This window comes from Manacus candei, unplaced genomic scaffold (assembly GCF_025592945.1).
Source record: "Manacus candei isolate 608988 ecotype Guabito, Panama unplaced genomic scaffold, ASM2559294v1 h1tg000046l, whole genome shotgun sequence".
In the NCBI taxonomy this organism is placed as follows: domain Eukaryota; kingdom Metazoa; phylum Chordata; class Aves; order Passeriformes; family Pipridae; genus Manacus; species Manacus candei.
Genome location: NW_026138094.1, coordinates 13,753,504 through 13,771,520, shown reverse-complemented (window position 1 = coordinate 13,771,520; position 18,017 = coordinate 13,753,504). Strand labels below are relative to the sequence as shown.

General features: G+C 43.5%; 1 protein-coding gene across 4 annotated transcripts in view; it reads right to left on the bottom strand.

The window, feature by feature from the left end:
- Positions 1-18,017, bottom strand: part of LRRK1 (leucine rich repeat kinase 1) — an 80,154-nt gene that overhangs the window by 43,936 nt on the left and 18,201 nt on the right. For all 4 annotated transcript variants that reach the window (XM_051797116.1, XM_051797115.1, XM_051797113.1 and 1 more), the window contains 8 exons: positions 15,427-15,590; positions 14,423-14,594; positions 11,979-12,158; positions 11,233-11,381; positions 5,129-5,355; positions 4,468-4,595; positions 4,037-4,200; positions 3,211-3,348 (listed from right to left, as the gene is read on the bottom strand). In XM_051797116.1, coding sequence (XP_051653076.1) covers positions 3,211-3,348; positions 4,037-4,200; positions 4,468-4,595; positions 5,129-5,355; positions 11,233-11,381; positions 11,979-12,158; positions 14,423-14,594; positions 15,427-15,590 — 1,322 coding nt within the window. The remainder of the gene's footprint in view (positions 1-3,210; positions 3,349-4,036; positions 4,201-4,467; positions 4,596-5,128; positions 5,356-11,232; positions 11,382-11,978; positions 12,159-14,422; positions 14,595-15,426; positions 15,591-18,017) is intronic.

Genomic DNA, 18,017 nt, shown 5'->3' with positions numbered 1-18,017 from the left:
AGATTTTAATCGTTTTTTTATTACATCTCTATTAAAGTGGAAAGAATTTAAATTAGCTCTCCAAGATCTATACAAGTTACCCACCGAGTTTTTTTCCCCACTCCCGCCAGAGACAGAAATTTTAAAACCAAGTGAAGCTGACCTGACACTGTACAGTTAACACCATACAGACAGGATTCAGCTGGAAATACCACAAATAAGGTTAAATATGACGTTTCCTTTACACTTAACTGAAATATAAAAGAAAAAAAATGCAGTTCCCATTCAAATCTGTGAAGTTTATGCTCTTCCATCTGTCCTTAATAATGTTGAGGCTCAAATGATCATTTTCATTTGGTTGAAAATACAATTTTCCACTGAGAAACAGTCTTCTATGTAGAGTTTCCAACCAAGTTTACTCTGCAAGTTCCCTCCATGAAAACTGAGATAAGCAGAATGTCAGCTGAATTATCTCATGCCACAAGTACAGCACTATTAATGAATTATACCCCAAGGAAATCATGTTTTACCAGCAGAGACTTCAGCTTCAAGTATGTTAAATGTTTTATGTGCTCCACATAATAATAAAGGTTTATGCCCCTTTTCATCGAGCAGGATTAACAATGTCTCACAAAGTTTGTTGGCCTTCCTCCCCTTTTCTTAGATTGGAAAAATATGAGGTATCCACGTGACAGAGACGATGGACAACCAGCAGTTGCTGGAATGGGAATTATCATGCAAAATGCTCCCTCTAGTGATGCGAGAGGGGCCTTGCTGGGATTTGGGAAAGGTGGAGCAAAATAAAGAACTGAAGACAGGCAGAGAGAGCCACTGGAGGAAAGGGTTGGAAAACTGAGTCCTGACAGCCAATGCTTTTACCATCACTAGTCTTCCACTGGCTCAACCTCCCTTTGGAAGGAAGGCCCAGCCTGCCCTTGGCGCCTGGTGTGGAGCTCTCTCCAAGTACCAGCATGGGGCTGTGCAATGACAATGCCTCAGACTTCTCCCCAAAACATCCCTGAGCAGGGGGTGGGAGGAAAGGGAGGCCACACGTTCCAGAATTAGCACAGACTCGGTCCTGTGTGGTCTAGCTGGGGTGCTTCATTCTCAGTCAGCTGTATCCGTGTTACATGTCCCCCCAAACACTGACAAAAGCCACTCTCCAGGGAGGTGAGAGCTGGTGAGATTCTATTCAATGCTTATGTGCTGTCTCCATAGGGAAAATTAGTGATTTTCAACTGGCTCTGGTTCTTCATGACTGTAATTCTGGAGATGTCTAGTCCTTGTTTAGCAATTGCCTCTCATCTCTAACTTCTCCATTTTTGCTGCCTTACAGGATGAGAAAGGGGCCTCCAGAAGGGACACAACGGCAGTGGCAGACAAACTTCCTTCAAACCTGCTGCCACAGTTGCAAAAAGGGTGTTAGATTATACCTGAGGGAAGGAACTGCAGCATTCAGATTACGGTGCCTCAGTCAGCTCATGATGTGGAAAAGTTGACCAGAGTCCTACTGGAATAATTCCACCCACTGAGGGTCAGGTGTTTTCAAGAGAAGTAAACTAGTCTAGAGAACTAAGACCTGGTTTGGAGAACATATGGCTGGTTCCTTCAGAAGGCAACAGCCAGGAAAGCTGAGGAGGTTTCTGCTTCTCTTAACCACATATCTAGCATATATGTCATATTAGCAACTGTGAGCTGGTCCCAGTCTTAAGATTCCTCCACAAACCATGCAAAGGGCAGTGCTAAACTACAAGTCCCACCAGTCTAGGTCAGAGACATGCTTTCAAGTCACAGGCCTCCTCTGCTTTCCAGTTTTCCCAGGGAGAAGACAGTTCACTGCTGTTCCTACACAACAATAATACATTATATGTAGGAACATGTTACTGCCCATTTCTTCCCCTTCCCACATCTGCTTCTGGAGAGGGCTGGAGTGTGAGTGCAGCCCTATTCACCAGCAAAAACTCTACAACCAAGGAGTAGCCCAAGTCAGGGCTCACCTAGGCATGGACTTTCACCTTCTATTTGCTCACTGCACTCCAGCCCTCAGGGGACTGGAAATATCTGCTATTTATTTATTTTATGAAGACGTATGGACAAAAACTGACACAATTTAGGGCAGCCAAAGCTCACTAACTTTGAAAACAGACCATCAGCAGGGATGGCACTTAGGTCCCTGACCCTCTTCACTGGTGTCTTTGCACCCCTCAGTGGCCTCTGAGCAGCAGCACCCAAAAACTGTGCCCTCGAAGCACCATCTAGTGTTTAATACCCGTCATGGTGGCTCCCACCCACTGGGATGATTCTGAATGCATCCAGAAAAACCAAGTTTCGGAGACAATAGTCCATAGGATTCATTCTGTTTCAGGAGAAATGCCAATTGAAAACAAATGGTTCCCAGAGAGCAAAGCCAAATCTGCAGGGATCATTGAGGAGAAACGAGGGAGTTCAACCCTCAGTACTTTTGTTCCAGCAGGAGTAAAAGGCACCTTTTCAGAAGACTCCTGAGATCCAAACTGATCCAAACTGATCCATCATTTCTGCAACCTTCTCACAGAGGCCAGCAGTGAAAAGCATGAAACTTCTGCACAAAGATTTACCTCTGTTTCTCTCTCCACGACCCCCAGTTTCACAATCTGGAAGGGAAGCTTGGAGGCAAACCTCAAGTTCTGCCTTGTTTTCATGTCAAAACTATGTGACACCACATATTCTGACGAATTTTGATGTAAAACTATGGATCTGTGTCTCATCCACTGGCAAGAAATATTTAATCTACAAGCTGAAAGATTACAAAGGTCTCAAGTAGCATTGTTTAGGGCATTCAAACATACTGTTCTCAGCACAGAAAGACTAACTCTTAATTACACAACACTGGTGTGCCAGATGGAGAAAAAACACAACTATTTGTGAGCATTTTCAAGAACATCAATATTTCAGTGGTTGGAGCTCAAAGCTACAATGCTGTTCTGGTCCTGGTCCAAACTGTGCTCCCAGTTTCTGAAAACAACAGGCATCCAAAGAGTTCTCAGAACACCTGTGTCAAGAGCTATCACACTGGATGAGGGACTGAATGTAGTGATTCAGGTGGTTCCAGGCTGCTCAGAGACCCTCTGCAGTTGCACCAACTCAAAACTGCACGCAGTCCCCCACCTTAACCAGCAGCCACTGCTGGGACCTCAAGGTCTGAGTCAGTACTAGGAGAAATACTGTGAAGTATGAAGAAATGACACTTACCTCAAGCTGAAAGAGTCCTGGTGGAACTTCTTTCAGTGAGTTCTCAGAAAAATCCACTTCTCTCAGGTGATTTTTCCAGAAAATAGTCAATGCATCAGGTAGGAATTCCAGAGAGTTTCTAGATGCCTTACAACATTTCTAGACAATATAAAAGAAAACACACAGAGTAGTAATCATCTCTTTAAATAATGAGGCAGCTGAGCTGTCACATGTTAAAGGCATTAATAAATTCATTCTAGGTAATCACTTTTAAATATTTTGATCTAGCTAAATTATTGCTCATGCAGGCACATGGGATTTGCTACGGAGATGCACTCAACTGATGGGCAAATTCTTTGGCGGGCAAAAAGTATTTCAAAAGTTATTTTGAAAATCATCCCCATTTGCTTTTCAACCACAAACAAACACTTCACCAGAGTATACTGTTCTGTTACAATAACAAGGAATGAAATCACAGTGATGGGTCGATATAGATGTCCTACTTAGCCATGGGTTTGGGCAAAGTTAGCTTTGAATAAAGGCTGAGTGTTCTGTAAAATGATCCTAACAACAATCATGCTCATATGAACTACAGAGAAAACTAATACATCCATGTAACAAGACGTTTCTAGAAGCTTTTCACCAATGCCATCAACACGGTGAGAACAGGGTAGAACCTCAGAGAGAATTGATCTGAGACCCATAAACCAAATCAGGCAGGGGAACTTCTACAGAAACAGAACACCCTTTAAACACTTGACAGCTTTTCAAGCACCACATTACATATTTTGCATTGTTTCAACAGTTTTTTCAGCCTCTGACTGTTCAACTGAGCAGTTCAACTTACCAAGGGGCAGGCCCAGGGATCTGGAAACACTTTCAGTTGATTTCTGGAAACATTCAGTATGTTTAGGGACTTGAAGCAGTATAGAAAAACCGTTGGAAGTTCCACCAACCTGTTGTCAGAGACGTCAAACTCCTGCAGCTTCCTTAAACCAATCCAATTAGTTGCTAGAAAACATGAAACATTGTGGACTTGGTATAAGCATGACAGCACTCTGATCCAGCAAGAGTAACAACACTTACTTGCTAGATAAAAGCCAAAGGATTTCATAAGGGTTAAAGAACAACCAGGCCTTTTAATGTACTTCAGACAAAGGACTGAGAGACACTGAGCATCTCCACCTAATACTCATTTTAAGTCATTGTCATACCAGTTTGGGGTCCTCCTCTGCAACTCAGCCTTGAAATGTAAGCAAAATACTGCACTGTACGTACTGTTTTCCTCGTCAAATAACTTCTCCATATAGTTTTTGGAAGCGATGAGTTTTTTAAGGTTTTTAAGATGTAGGAATCCAGTAGGGAGAGTAGAGAGCCTGTTGCTGGATACATCGACCTCAAGTAACCTGTGAGTACAGAACATAGTCAGTCAGGCATCAATAAAATGCTAGCAAAGAGTCCTGTTGCCATAGACATCTTTTTTTTACCAGGACAGCTTTAGTTCTGAATGAAAGCAGCTGAAATGTGCCTCACCAGGCAAAGCATAAAGCCCTAATTAGAAAATTAACCCTTCCAGGGAGCGAAGTGGTCTGGATAGACAGACCAGATCATTGATATCAACCAGTAAACGTTGATCAATCTGAGTCAGCTCAGGTCTCAGTCTTAGAGGAATGGGGCTCACCAGAACTCGAGAAAAGCAGAGGCAACATGAGACAATACAGGAATGAAAGTCCCTACAATTGTCCTGATGACAACTAACTTGGAAGTACTGAGAACACAAAAGCACAAATCCTGAGATAAACCTTGCAGCAGACAGAAAACAAACCAAGAAGCTCCTGCAGTATGCTCTTCACTCACACAGTTTCACACGAGCACATGGACTCATTTGAACCTGCTCTCCATAGGGGTTCAGTCTGCTGCAGGCATCCAGTGCACACACCTTGTACATATGATTTCATCAGATGACTGTACACTGGGTAACTCCGTCAGCTGATTGTCAGCCAGGCTGAGCTTCCTGAGGTTTATCAGGCCCCATGGGATCACGGATGGAAGGGAGACCAGGCAGTTGGCAGAGAGATCAAGCTCAGTTATCTGACAGGAGATATCTATCAGCCAGTCTAGATCCACCCAGGGCAGTTTGAGGTTTGACCAGTTCACACACAAAGCCTGCATACATCAAAGACAGAAGAGAAAACCACATTAGTGAAGTCCCAGTTGCTCTCGGCCTGTCTTACAGCACTGGGAATCTGGCAGAGCAGAGCACAGACCATAAACATTTTGCTCACTTTCCAATCTGCTTCTAGGAACTAAACTGACTCAGAGATGAAATCATGGCTGGATATCAGCAGCTCCTGCTGTATCTGCTCCATGATCTCACTCCAAAGACCATAAGCACACACAAGCAGGGGATCTGGACTTCTTTCCAAGTCCATACACCAGCTCTAGCCAGCCCCTTGCCTGAGACCAGCACACCCCAGCCTCTAATGGTGAGTTTTCATGGGGCTGGATGTCCCACAGGACACATGCCACCCCACACCAGCAGCATGTTATGAACAGATCACAGAAACCATCCTGAATCCAGACTTCACTGACAGAACCTCGCTCTGCCCCTTGGACATGGTCTGCATTGCTGCCCACATCTCCAGGGGACTCTGGACACCAACAGAAGCTCCAAGAGAGTCCCGAGGAGCCCTGTGGATCAGGCAGCCTCTGACATGCCAATGGATTCCTTGTGCATCTGTAGAGAGGACAGGGACAGATCTGCTGAGGGTGGAAATGACTTTTCAGAAAGAGGCCTGTTGCTGCAGTCATTAATCTGTGCCCAGACACTGCTCTTCCACCTTAAACCTTCCAACAACAAGCAGTCAAACCGTTTTGGGAGAGGTTTGGGTTTTGCAAAGGAACACCTGGGAAAGGCAGGGGAAGGCAAATAACTCCTGTAAAGCATTGCTAAACTGAGCTAGAAATTTGCTCAGTATCATTTAGGAAGACATTTTAGTTTCTGAGAGACATGATACTGGCCATTGCCTCCTTTCTAGACAATGTTCTGCTGCTTTTGACAGTAAGACGAGGAAGTCATTTTCTCCTCTTTTGAGAAAAACCAGAAGCTGTTCTGAAAGGCATCACTACTTATATCCAGGCTTGAGCTTGGACAGAAGAAAACATGAAAATACAGTGGTCATCGATGCAAGGAAACAACCCAAGGCCTCATTTTCAAGATCACCTTATTGCATTCCAATCTATGTTCCAAAATACACATTTGTAAAATGCTATTCCCAAAACATTTTCATACACTTGGTATTTTTGACATAACTCATCCCCAAAACAGCCTCAATGGAATGATCATTAATTCTCCACCAGGAGGCAGCAAGGACCCAACAGCAAATTAATTTGCTTTCCAATGCCCAGTATTTAGCTCTGAAGACTTTAAACCCCAGATTTAAAATGAAAAAGAATATATTTTGGGAAGGGAGAGAAAAAAGAGAAACAAAGGTCTATCTCAAATGGTTATTTGAGACTCAGAACTCCAAGTAATGTAGATCAGACTGTTCAAATGTGTAGGAGAATGGAACAAAGGGTAAGCACAAACAGTTGCACTTATTGACAGCAATTGTACTTAGTGTAGACACAGTGCTTTTCAAATCTTTCCTACTGAGGCCTCAAGACAGTCCTGCAAATATGAATGGAAATATTATGCCCATTGTATCACTGGGGAAACCAAGGTAGAAAGTACAAGCTGTTTGTTTAACAGTTACATTCACCATCACACCACAAGGCATCCCTGTAAAACATTACAAGCCAGCAGCAACAAGAAATCAAATTAAGCAGAGTATCCATTGCTACTGCAAAATACACAATATCCAAAGGTAGTTACACTGCAAAGCTTCACACTGACACTAAACAGTAAAATGCTTTACCCTTGATTTTCCAAGTCTTAAAGGCTTCCTGCTTACAAACTCTTGTTTTAAATTCTGCATGCAGTTTTTGGTAAGTTCCTCTCACCTGCAACACATACCACAAATCCCCAGGCCTAGGAAAAAGTATTTGTCCTTGAGTACACGACCAAGGCAGTAATAACAAGACCTACAGCCTTTTTTTATGGGGTGCAAGCAGGACCATGTCTCTCTGCTGCTTCTCTTTGCAGACTGATACCCACCTCTATTTTGCATCTAGATTGCTGTGTATCCTTTCCCTCAAAAATGCAGAGCCATGGCCTCAGGGTATTTAACATGATAAAAAGATACCTGCAGAATTCAGACAGTGCCTCCCCAAACCACAGACAAGATTGTGAAATCCAGCACCTGCTGTGAACGCTGCAGGACTGGTGTCCTGCCTCCAAGGCAGCTTTTTGAATCTCAGCAATCAGTGCCCTCCTTCCCACTCAATCCTCCTTCCCATCCACAGCCAAGGACTGACTATGTCTCTTCCATCTGAGTGCTGCAAACTGGGGGATCGGCCCTTTCATCTGACTTAGGGAAGTGGACCAAATACATCCTGGTACCAGTGACCCGATGTCAGGGGAGTCACCTCAGCAGTTTACTTGGAACAGGACTCTGCAGTGAAAATGTAATTAAGTGAAAGAAAGCCTGGCAGCAATGCCACAGAGGGGATTTCTTCCCCAACTCATACTTAATCATCCCCACTATCTTCCTAGGAAAGCCTGTTTCTTTGATGCCAAAGGTCTATGATGCCAAATGTGCAGAACATGGTGATCAACCCCATCCTTCTCTGTTTGGAATCAGCTGGGGAGCTCTGTGCTCAAATGACAGACAGAGGATGTCAGCTCTGGGCACAGCCTGACTCCAGGCACCTCACTGCTCCTCAGAAGGGCAAGTAAAACCTCTGCAGACTCCCCTCTCTTGCCAAGGGAAGGATTTCTCAATATAACCCCTGAAGACTAAACTGAAACCTCAACAACACCAATGTCAGGGGATGCACTGAAGAAGGCAAGAGACTGGAAATTGTGCAGAAGCAGGAAACCCCGCTGCTCTTGGGCAAAGGATCAACTATAAATATGAAAAATATTTACTTAAATCTGAGACTGTCTGGTAAGGTGATTAAAAAAGGCTGTTGTGCATTTCTCCTAAATGACGTGACGTGTCCCAACAGAACCTCGCTCCTGCCATACGTGGGATATTCTGAGGATGGTGATCTGCTTCCTCCATCAATAGCACTGCTGTGAATCTTGAGTGGGACTGCTGCAGATCTGTATACTGATGGTGATGTAACCAGGATGTACCAGGCAGGGGATAAAAAAAAAATGAGAGCAGGATCCCACACATACATACACATTTGTATGCTTGTATATAAAATTATTGGTAAAATATTTCCTAGGGAAAATGCAGCAGCCCAAGCTCTGTAATGGAAAAAATAAATGTATCTCCCACTGCACACACTGGAAACTTACATTTATCTCCATGCTGACTACACCTATCAAAGTCTGGAATCTGTGCCAGGCCACTGTACTGCAGAGGGTCTTTTTGGCATTTGTTACCTGTTCCTGTAAAAATGGACCACTTCCTCTCTTTAGCAAGACTGTGGCTTGCTGTGGGGATAAATTTATGCCAGGGGGGCAAAAAAAAGGAGAAACAGATATTAGAAAAATGAGATGTAACTCCTCTTGTCTCAGCAAGGGCAGCACTGCTCAGTGCAGTGGCTGTCTGGAAGGTGTGGCAGCCAAAACGAGCTCTCCAAGCACATTTTATGCATAGCTGGAGCATTCACTACTGTGAAATCCATCGGAGGTCAACTGTGCAGTGTTTCCACTCAGAGATAGCACAGATGGGAGAAACCCTTTTGAAGTTCTGGACTCACTCTGAAATGCTCAGTGCTTGGTCTGCCTTGTCCGGGAGGAGAGGCTTTCTGACATCCAGCTCGCTGCCACACACCACAGCCCAGTCCTGCTTCCTCCCAGAGCAAAATCCATCACAGCACTGACACAAGAAGACTTGAAATCACGAACCTTCTGAGACAAGGAGAAAGCACTGGGACTGTTTGTTTGCAGCTGCTGTGAAGTTGTGTTTTAAAAGATTATCAGGGCGTGTGACTATCCCTTCCCAGAGACCTGAGCTCTGCAAACAAACTGGGACAGATCTTCCCGAATTTGTCCCAGTCTGCCAAAGTGAATTCAAAGAGAAAGCATTAAATAAGCAAACATATTAAAAATAAACAGCCACTAGAAAAAACAAGGTCAAGTTTCTGGGTTTTTTTCTTTGCTTTTTTCTTTCTTTTTAAACCTGGCCCTTCTGGCAATTAGCTGATGTTTTAAGACTGCTCTCTTCTTCTTCGCTCAGGGTGTGACAACAGCAAAGCTGAGTCATTTTTACAGCAGCTAAGTTAAATATTGCCAGCAAATTCACATGGAAAACAGACCTCTTCCCTGTGATTCAAACATTTATTCCAAGTTTATTCAAGCTGAATTATCCAGTTGGATTTTTTTCTTCTTCTAAAAGGCATGTAGTTTTATCAACTCTTATCCCACATCTAGGATTCAGCTTCCTTTTGTTTACTTGTCAACAAAATTAAGAATAGCACAGGGAGGGTTCTAAATCTGCTGATTGAACCTAACCAAGTCAAGCTTGCTTATGTGGTCTGTAGTCACTAACACTCAGAACACCATCAGCAACCCAGTGAGAGGGTTTTGGCAGGAAAACAGAGAATGGAGAACTTTGCAAAACTCTGAAAACCTCCCTGCTTATTTTTACTTAACACCAAAGCAGAATCAACAGCCTGCAATGTTACAAACTGAGCAAACAGATACTTGACTGGACTGATTAGGGACATCTTTCCACTGCAAAAAATTTTATGAACTGATGAAAACTATAACTATTGAAAGCTCAAGGCTCTGATGTTCCTATTCAGTGCTGGATAAACTACATAGTGACGAGGTGAAAATGAAAAATGCCTGATAGTAAATTGTTGGGAAACAGCATAAATAATATGAAATACTACGTGCTTCCCTATAAAGCAGTAACAGTGTGAGACATTCCTCAGTTCTGAATAAAGGACATTTGGATAATAGAGATTGAGAGTACAAAGAATATAGCCTTGTCATCAAAGACATTTAATAATAATGAAAGGTATTAATACCCTGCATGAAAACAATGCCACTCAACTGTAGATCTCAAAGCATCCATCTCAAAGTACTAAGCCTTCAACAGCTGTGGGATTTGAGGAGTTTAAATCTCCCCATTTTGCAGTGGGAGAAAAAGAGACACAAATGAATTACCAAAACGGTCAAAAGGTTGTAAGTGGCTAAATATTAGTCTTCAATATTAGTTTTCAACTGCTTTTTGTCAGCCTCTGTGTCCACCAAAAAACATTTCTGTGGGACAAGTACAGCTCAAGTAATATGATCTGATCACACACCAAGCTGCTCCAGAAAGCCACATCTGTCCTGAGCAAGTGACAGTGAAGCCTACCAGGCATGTCTTACTGGGATGAGATCCTACATGAGGATCTCAAGTAGGAAAGATGCTGATGTGAGTTTGCTCTGCTCATGCTCCATGTTGTCAAAAACCTCATGAGCCCATTTGTATGTGCTGTCCCTGAGCTATCAGACACAGGAGGGTTCACTCTGTGCCACACTGACACTCTGGGACAGCACAGAGCTTGTGGCATCAACCAGAAGGAACAACAAAAACCCAGATGAAGTGATTACCCCGCGGTCACAGAGAAAACCTGTGCTAGAAGAAGCCCAGCTTCTCCTTTGGAAGACTTTGAGATTAAAGTGGATGTTTCCTTTCCCCAGCACATGCCTGGTCCACACAGTGGTGTTTGAGTTGCCACGTGGAAGTTGTCACACACCCTGTCTTGCACAAGGTCGTTTAAAGGCCATTTAAAGGCCTAATGTTTTACATCTTGTAATTCAGCTCTGCCATCAAAGTCACTTTGACAGCTTGTTCTCTAAATGGATAGCAAACCACAAGGCTCTTAGTTGAGAAGAAGAATCACCAGTCACATGGTACACAAAGACAATTATCAACTATTAACATGATGCCCCTTTAAAATAACATCTCTTCAGACAGATAAATGGTTACTTACTGTTTTTGCTGGAGCACTACCTGGTAGTGGGCTGGTCTCAATGAAATACTTCCTCAGAAGGTGTTTGCTGGATTCAGGACTGTCCATCAGGATGTAGGAACAAAAGAAAGCTCCATTCCGTAATAAAAACACGGCTACATCTTCATTCCCTTCAGAGAAAAGCAGATTGTTTGTTCTCTTTGTCTCATGTAAATGAACCAACAAGGAGCTGAACAGAAATCCTGAGAAATAACCACTTCTGAAAAAAAAAAAACCATGGGGGTGTACAAAAAGGAAACTGAACTGTGTAAAGACTGTTCCCTCCAGTGACAGGACTCAGTTTGGTCAAACTGAGACAGCACAGACACTGTTCAAAAGCACTGGCCCAGGCTCCTTTTTCTCTTTTTCCCCTGTCTTATTAAACTGTACACACAGCTGTGCTTTGAAGTGTAAATTATTCAGCCTAATTCAAGCATGTGTGCCAGAATGTCCATAACAATAATGCTTTTACTTGCAAGGGTTCTAGTTTTAAAGGGTCCTTTCCCTAGGAGTTTATAAAGGAAAGTTCAGCCTCTCAGCATTCACAGTAATCTAACTTCAGAAGGCGCTGACTTACATTTGGCTGAGTCAGAAGGTGCAGAGCCAATTTTATTTTACTTTATCCCACTGGAAAGCCAGGCAAGCCAGTCCCCACTGCGAACAACTCAGGCCATTCTTTATAGGCACAGCAGAAAAGGGGCAAAATTCGGGAGCATGCAAATACCCACCTGCCTTTATAGCAGCATAGAGGGGCAGGCGGATGAGGACGGGGAACTCGTTCTTCCTGACGGCACAGCTCTCGGGGTCGGCACTGTACGCACGGATCAGGAGCTTCACGATGTCCAGGTGGCCCTGCTGGCAGGCTATGGCCAGCATCCAGTTCAGGAGCTGCTGGCAAGTGTTAGGGCCTACCAAAAAGACATGGCATGAGACTTAGTTAATGCCACAGGGCTGTGACGTGCAAGAAATATCCACAAGTAATGGTTGTGCAGAGGGTTTGGGTACAGGGTGAAGCCCCTGAGGACAAAGGAACAGAGTGCACTGCAAAAGTGTGATAGAGAAGAGCCCTAAGCACAAGGTTTTCAGCTTTGCTTAACTGTTTTTCATTACCTACCCAGCTAATGGGCAAATTTTTTTAATGTCCCCAGTTTAACCTAGCAACAGTAGAAGGTTCTGAGGATGCCAGCTAGAATACAGGCAGATAAATCAAACATCTGATCCCCAACAGAGGTGGCAAGGGACACCCAGGACTATCTTTGCATCCAGATCCAACAGACATTAGATCCAAACATCCAGGGTAGGCCACTTCTTCCAAGTTCATGAGAGGGGATACAAAGGATGGGGAAAACCAGATGACTTTTCACGCTATTGGGTGAATAAAACAAAAATAAATGCTTCACTCAACAAAAAATAACTGGTTTAGTTTGTTTTTCTGCAGCCTGAAGTCTGCCACAAAAAATTTCATTTCCCCTTAAAACATTTCATTTTTGGTGTACTCTTTACTAACAATTCCTAGTAAAATCAGACAAATGTCATGTAAGGCTAAAACTAAAAGACCACATTTTGACCTCTGCATGAATTTGCTGATGTTTTCTTCATTTCCAAACTGCTTTTTTTTCTGAACTAATGTTTTACCCGTCGAACACAGTTGTCCTCTAGATGTGCCTAATTCTGTGCATGCAACTAAACGCCCATGACAAGATTATTTCTGCCAACAGTAAGGAGTCCTCAAATCTCCTCTGATTCACTGCACCATTTCTGTTTGCTTTACAAACTCATGTCCCCTTCAAAACACTTACAGGAACATCCAGAAGCCCAAGTTTACATGTCAACTTTTTTTTTGCAGCTTATCCATGAGGAAATTATAGGGTTCTTTGCATTCTTAACAACTGGACTAAATCCCTCACTCTCATGCTACAAAAAACGGGCTCCACTTAATCTGTAAGCCACAAGAAGTTCTCACTGTTCCAGAGAGACTCATTGCAGTGCATCAGCCAAACTGCAAATTCATGCAATTTATTCCTAAGCCCTGTGATTGGTTTCTGTGTCATTTCCCAAGAAAACAATTGGAAAGTCCTGCACAATAATGCCTGAAAGCAAGTGTTGGAGGGAATTTGGTCAGTTCTAAACCGAGCTAAGTTTCCAGAAACTACTCAAGTCACTTTTCATTACTCAGTGTATTACATTAATATAATTTGATTTTTGCTACTAGGTTAATCAGTTTCTTTCTGGCTGAAGGAAATATTACATTTAATTGTATCCCCCAAACTGGAACATTTATTTTGCTTACCAGTGCTCTAACAGAACACCAAATAAGCAGGTTTCCCAACAGGTTATTCCCGTTCTCAGTGAGGCCACTGGCAAGTATTTAGTGAGGAGCTAGACCTATTTGCAGGTCAAACATTGCAGAAGCCAGCTTAGCTCTTGTGGTTACTGCAGTGCCTGAGGTCCAGGCAGTGACCTGCCCCAGATGCTCTGCAGGACCACTGGACCCAAAACCCATGGAGGGTCCCAGGGAGAAGCAGCTGCCAAGCCCACAGAACATTGAGAGAGCAACAGGGGACCCAAACACAGCTCCTGGCCCTGACTCAGAGCAATGCTCTGCCCCCTGCCCCTACAGCTGCCTTAAGAACTGTGTCTGAGCCTAAAAATGTCTCCGTTCTGCTGTAAAATAATTGCTGAAATAAAATTTAAGTAAAATATAAGGATGATTCTAAAGGAAGAGTTCCCCTGATAGTCAAAACAGAATGCCAAGGAAAGAACAAAGTGGGTGCCAGCTGTGCACCCAAACACCCTCATCAGCTGTGCTACTCATTCCCAGCATCCCTGGGACTGCTGGATCAGCAGTGCAATTATGCTTTTTCTCAAAAATCCCCTAATTTCTCTGTAGGGTCTGGAATGTTACCCAGCTGTGAGGGCTGATGGGAATGAACTGTCTAAACAGCATCTTCCTCCACTTCCAATTTGCAAACATGGAATATTTTTATGTATATGTTTCTTCCCCCACAGGGAAAATTTTCTTCAAGCACGGTAGAGATCAGATCCCTCCACGTACTTTCCCATGACTAAATCCCTCCCCTTTCAAGGAATGCGAAAAAACCAAATAAATGCCTGCTTGAAGCTCCAGCACACAGCTACCAAAATGCTTGAGGAGAGGCAGAGACAACCTTACCACGCAGGGAATCCAGCAGCTCTTTCACGATGTCCTTATGTCCAAAATAAGCTGCCACCACAGCTGCATTGTCATCATTAGGTTCTGTTGGCAACACCACCAACGCTTCCTTCAGCAGGTACCTCACCGCCTGCAGATCTCCATATGCTGCTGCAATTCCCAAAAGCTGACACTGGTAAAGAAAACAGAGCAAAAGAAACTCTTCTGTAAAGGCAGAGAAAGAGCATTTCCAGAGCTATGCCATTTATTTGTGCCCATGCTGATGCACGCACGCTCTCACCATGGTTAATTGAGAATGTCATAAGCACTAGTAGCCTTTAGAATCATTGGTGTGGTATATTAATTATATTGATTTATTGGGGGGTTCATTACAGTTTTTTGGTATGGCTTTGACAGAGAAGTGCCTGAGGCACAGAACAGTGAGTGTAAATCCATTTTTCATGAAGCAACAGTAAAAGCATTTGCACAGCTCAGCTACAGGGTGTAGTAGTTCCTATTTTGGAAGTGGCCTGGACTTGATGTGCAGGTGCTCTCCCAAAACACCAAGATCAGTTCTGTGCAAAGAGCAGGTTCAAAATAAGGGCTCTGAAGACAGAGCAGTGCAGAAGCTAGCCCAGAGTTTGTGATGTAGCTCCAAACACAAGCAGCAATATCTGCCCCATGGGCCATCAACCATCTTCGTACTGATGGAGGAATACATGTTTTGCTAAGTCTATAAACTGCTTCCTTTTTACGGGGAAAAATGTATTTCCCTGTTTTGGTGACCACAGCAGCAGCACCCCTCCTCACACAGCCTCCTGTTCCTACATGCAGTGTTCCCTGTGGTCTGCCTCATCTTCCAAGGGTAAACAGTGTCCCTGAGTGTGTTCCTGAAGTGCCTCACACAACCAGCTACATCTGGGACTCGCATACTGAATGGATTTTCTCCATGAAAAATGACAGCAGCTTGGCATTTGGGTTTCTTTCCCAATAAAACTTGAGGAAGAGCAGCAACCTAACCTTACCTTCTCCACCTGCAGTGCAGTCTCCTCACATGACAGCTTAATCAGCTCTTGGGCCTTGCTGGTGTCCCCAGCTTTGTAGGCATCCTGGATGCTTTCTGTCACAGGGGTCTGAATTACGGAGACTTCTCCAACTGTGGACTGTTTGCCACCCATGTCCACAGTTCCTGCAGGGAAAATAGGAAAGAGGGGTCAGGAAGAAGTACCTGCTCATTACCCACGTACAGCTGCAACGTCAGTGAATCCTGGCAATAAAAAAAAAAAAGGGCTGAATTATTTTCACTGGAATATTTACTGCACACAATTAAAAAGAGAGCCTGATAAAAGAAAGTGATAATATGTTAAAGTAATTCCCCAGAGGGACATGAAACTAAGGGGGACTGTGAGTTCCCCAAACGCTCCCAGAGGTGGTTTCCAAAGGATGGTGTGAAAACTCACACACACAGACATGTAAACTCTGCAGCTGCCTGGCACAGTCCCCCTCCTGCTGCAGGAACCAGGGAAGGGAAGGGCTTCCATGGGACTGGCACCTGCAGAACTCCTCCAACAAAGAAATCTGCACAACCTGTAAGAAAATTCTGGTATCATTGGTCTTGCTTCAGTCATATTTCACTCCTGGCAACCTAACAAAGCCCTTCCGTCCTTCTCCAGTGCTTTCAACCAGAGCTTCATACACCTCAATGAGGATGAAGGAAAAGAAATTGGGAATATTTTTACTCTGAAGATTGTGCAAGATGCCCAGTGTCACCCCAATCAATCCTGGAGAATCTCCCAGACTAGACTTTTTTTTTTCCTAAATGCCATCAGGAGCCAGAAGAGCTTTTACATGTCAAAGATTAAAAGCTGCAAGCCATTAGAGAAGATGTTTGTGGGTGGCTAAAAAAGAGGTAGCCATGAAGTCTCATACCCACCCCTCCAACTATCAGGACAGGGAAAACTGCAGGAAGATCACTGAATTCCAAGATATTCAAGTCTATTCCTGACCAAAGTGTAAGATAGAGGGAAAAAAAAACATTTTTCACTTGAAAAGAAATGGTTTCATGCTCACTTTTTCCTGTTGTGAATTATTATTGCTTATTTGCAACAGGTTAAATAAAGCCCTTAAGCCCACAGATTTTCACATATGTTAATAAGGATTTTATTTTTTAAACAGGCACATATGTCACACAGGGCTTAGTTTAATGCAGCCTGGAAAAAGAAGTAAATTTGGAGTAACCTATACATGTCAGTAAATATCTTTGAGTAATGCAGTCTGATTCACCAATAGATTCTGACTAACACTTCTCATCAATTATTTAAACGAAGCTCAAATCACTCAGACATCAGAGAAGGCTCCAGAGATTCGTGCCATTAAAAATGTGCCCACATCAATAACCTTTCTCAGATGATGCAGAACGTGTGAAGGACAAGGAGTAGAAATCAAGGCTGATGAAAGTGGGATTAAATTACAGCACAACAAACAGCATCTCAGAGTTCACTTCATGTCCATGCAGTGCCTTCATAATTCTGCAGTTTTAGGGAGCACATGGGAAAAGAAACTCATCCTGCATTTGGTCCTGTCTTTCAGAGTAGACCACACACCTGTAAGGGATCTCTGAGAATACTGCATATGATTTAATTCTCATTTTAATGACACCAAAGGTAGGAAATGCAAATGGTTCTTAGGCAAGTAACTGTTTAAAGGTTGAGAGAAGGGAGACTCTTTAAAGCTAAACAGTTCTCCAGTCAAAACAACTCAGAACTGGACTAAGTAAAATCAAAAAGTACAAATCCAAGCAAACCCTGCAGTTACTGGAACATGCAGCCTCCCTGCTTGGCGCCCTGTGATGAAATCCTGAACCTAGAGAGAAGCTCTGGAATTCCCCTTGGAGGAAAAAATGCCTCAATTCAGAGATACAAAACAGCTGGAAAACTGCTCAGCTTCCTGCTCAAGAAGCCCTGCAAACCAGGGCTGCAAGAGCACAGCAATTTAACTTGGTTCCTACAAAAATTCTGAAAGGAGGGACAAAATTTACTCTTTTCCAGCCTCAATCCTGATTTTGGGGACTGTCACTCAAGACTCACATCTCCAGCTATTCCAGATGTAAAGGCACATCCTTTCTGCTCAAGAATTTTGCAGAGCCATCTTTCTTTCTTTTTACATCATGGCCAGGCAGGGTGGAGGTACGAGTATCTCACTGAGATTCGTGATTCACTGTTCATTATTCATCCTGGTGTCACATCCTTCTCTAGTAGAGAGGTCTCCAGCCAACCTCCCATGCATCCTACACTCCAGAACTCTCCTTAAAAGAGCATTTTTCACCTCTCCTACTGGAATTGCCCCACTGTGCACAGGGGAACCACCAAACCCCTTGTCCAGGGGGCACAAGTAGGATCACGTATCATAACTGAGGGAAGGAGGAACTCTCCATGCTAGACTCTTAATCCCAAGACTACTTCTGGGTTTTACCAAACAACTACTTCACAAAACAACTTGGCTAATGTGTCATGCTTCCTCTTACAGTTTTGGCCCCCTCAAAATTTCTTAAGTCCTTTGTAGTGTAATGGCTCAGTTAAAACCATTGGTGCCACCACCACTGCTTGGAGAATGTGGG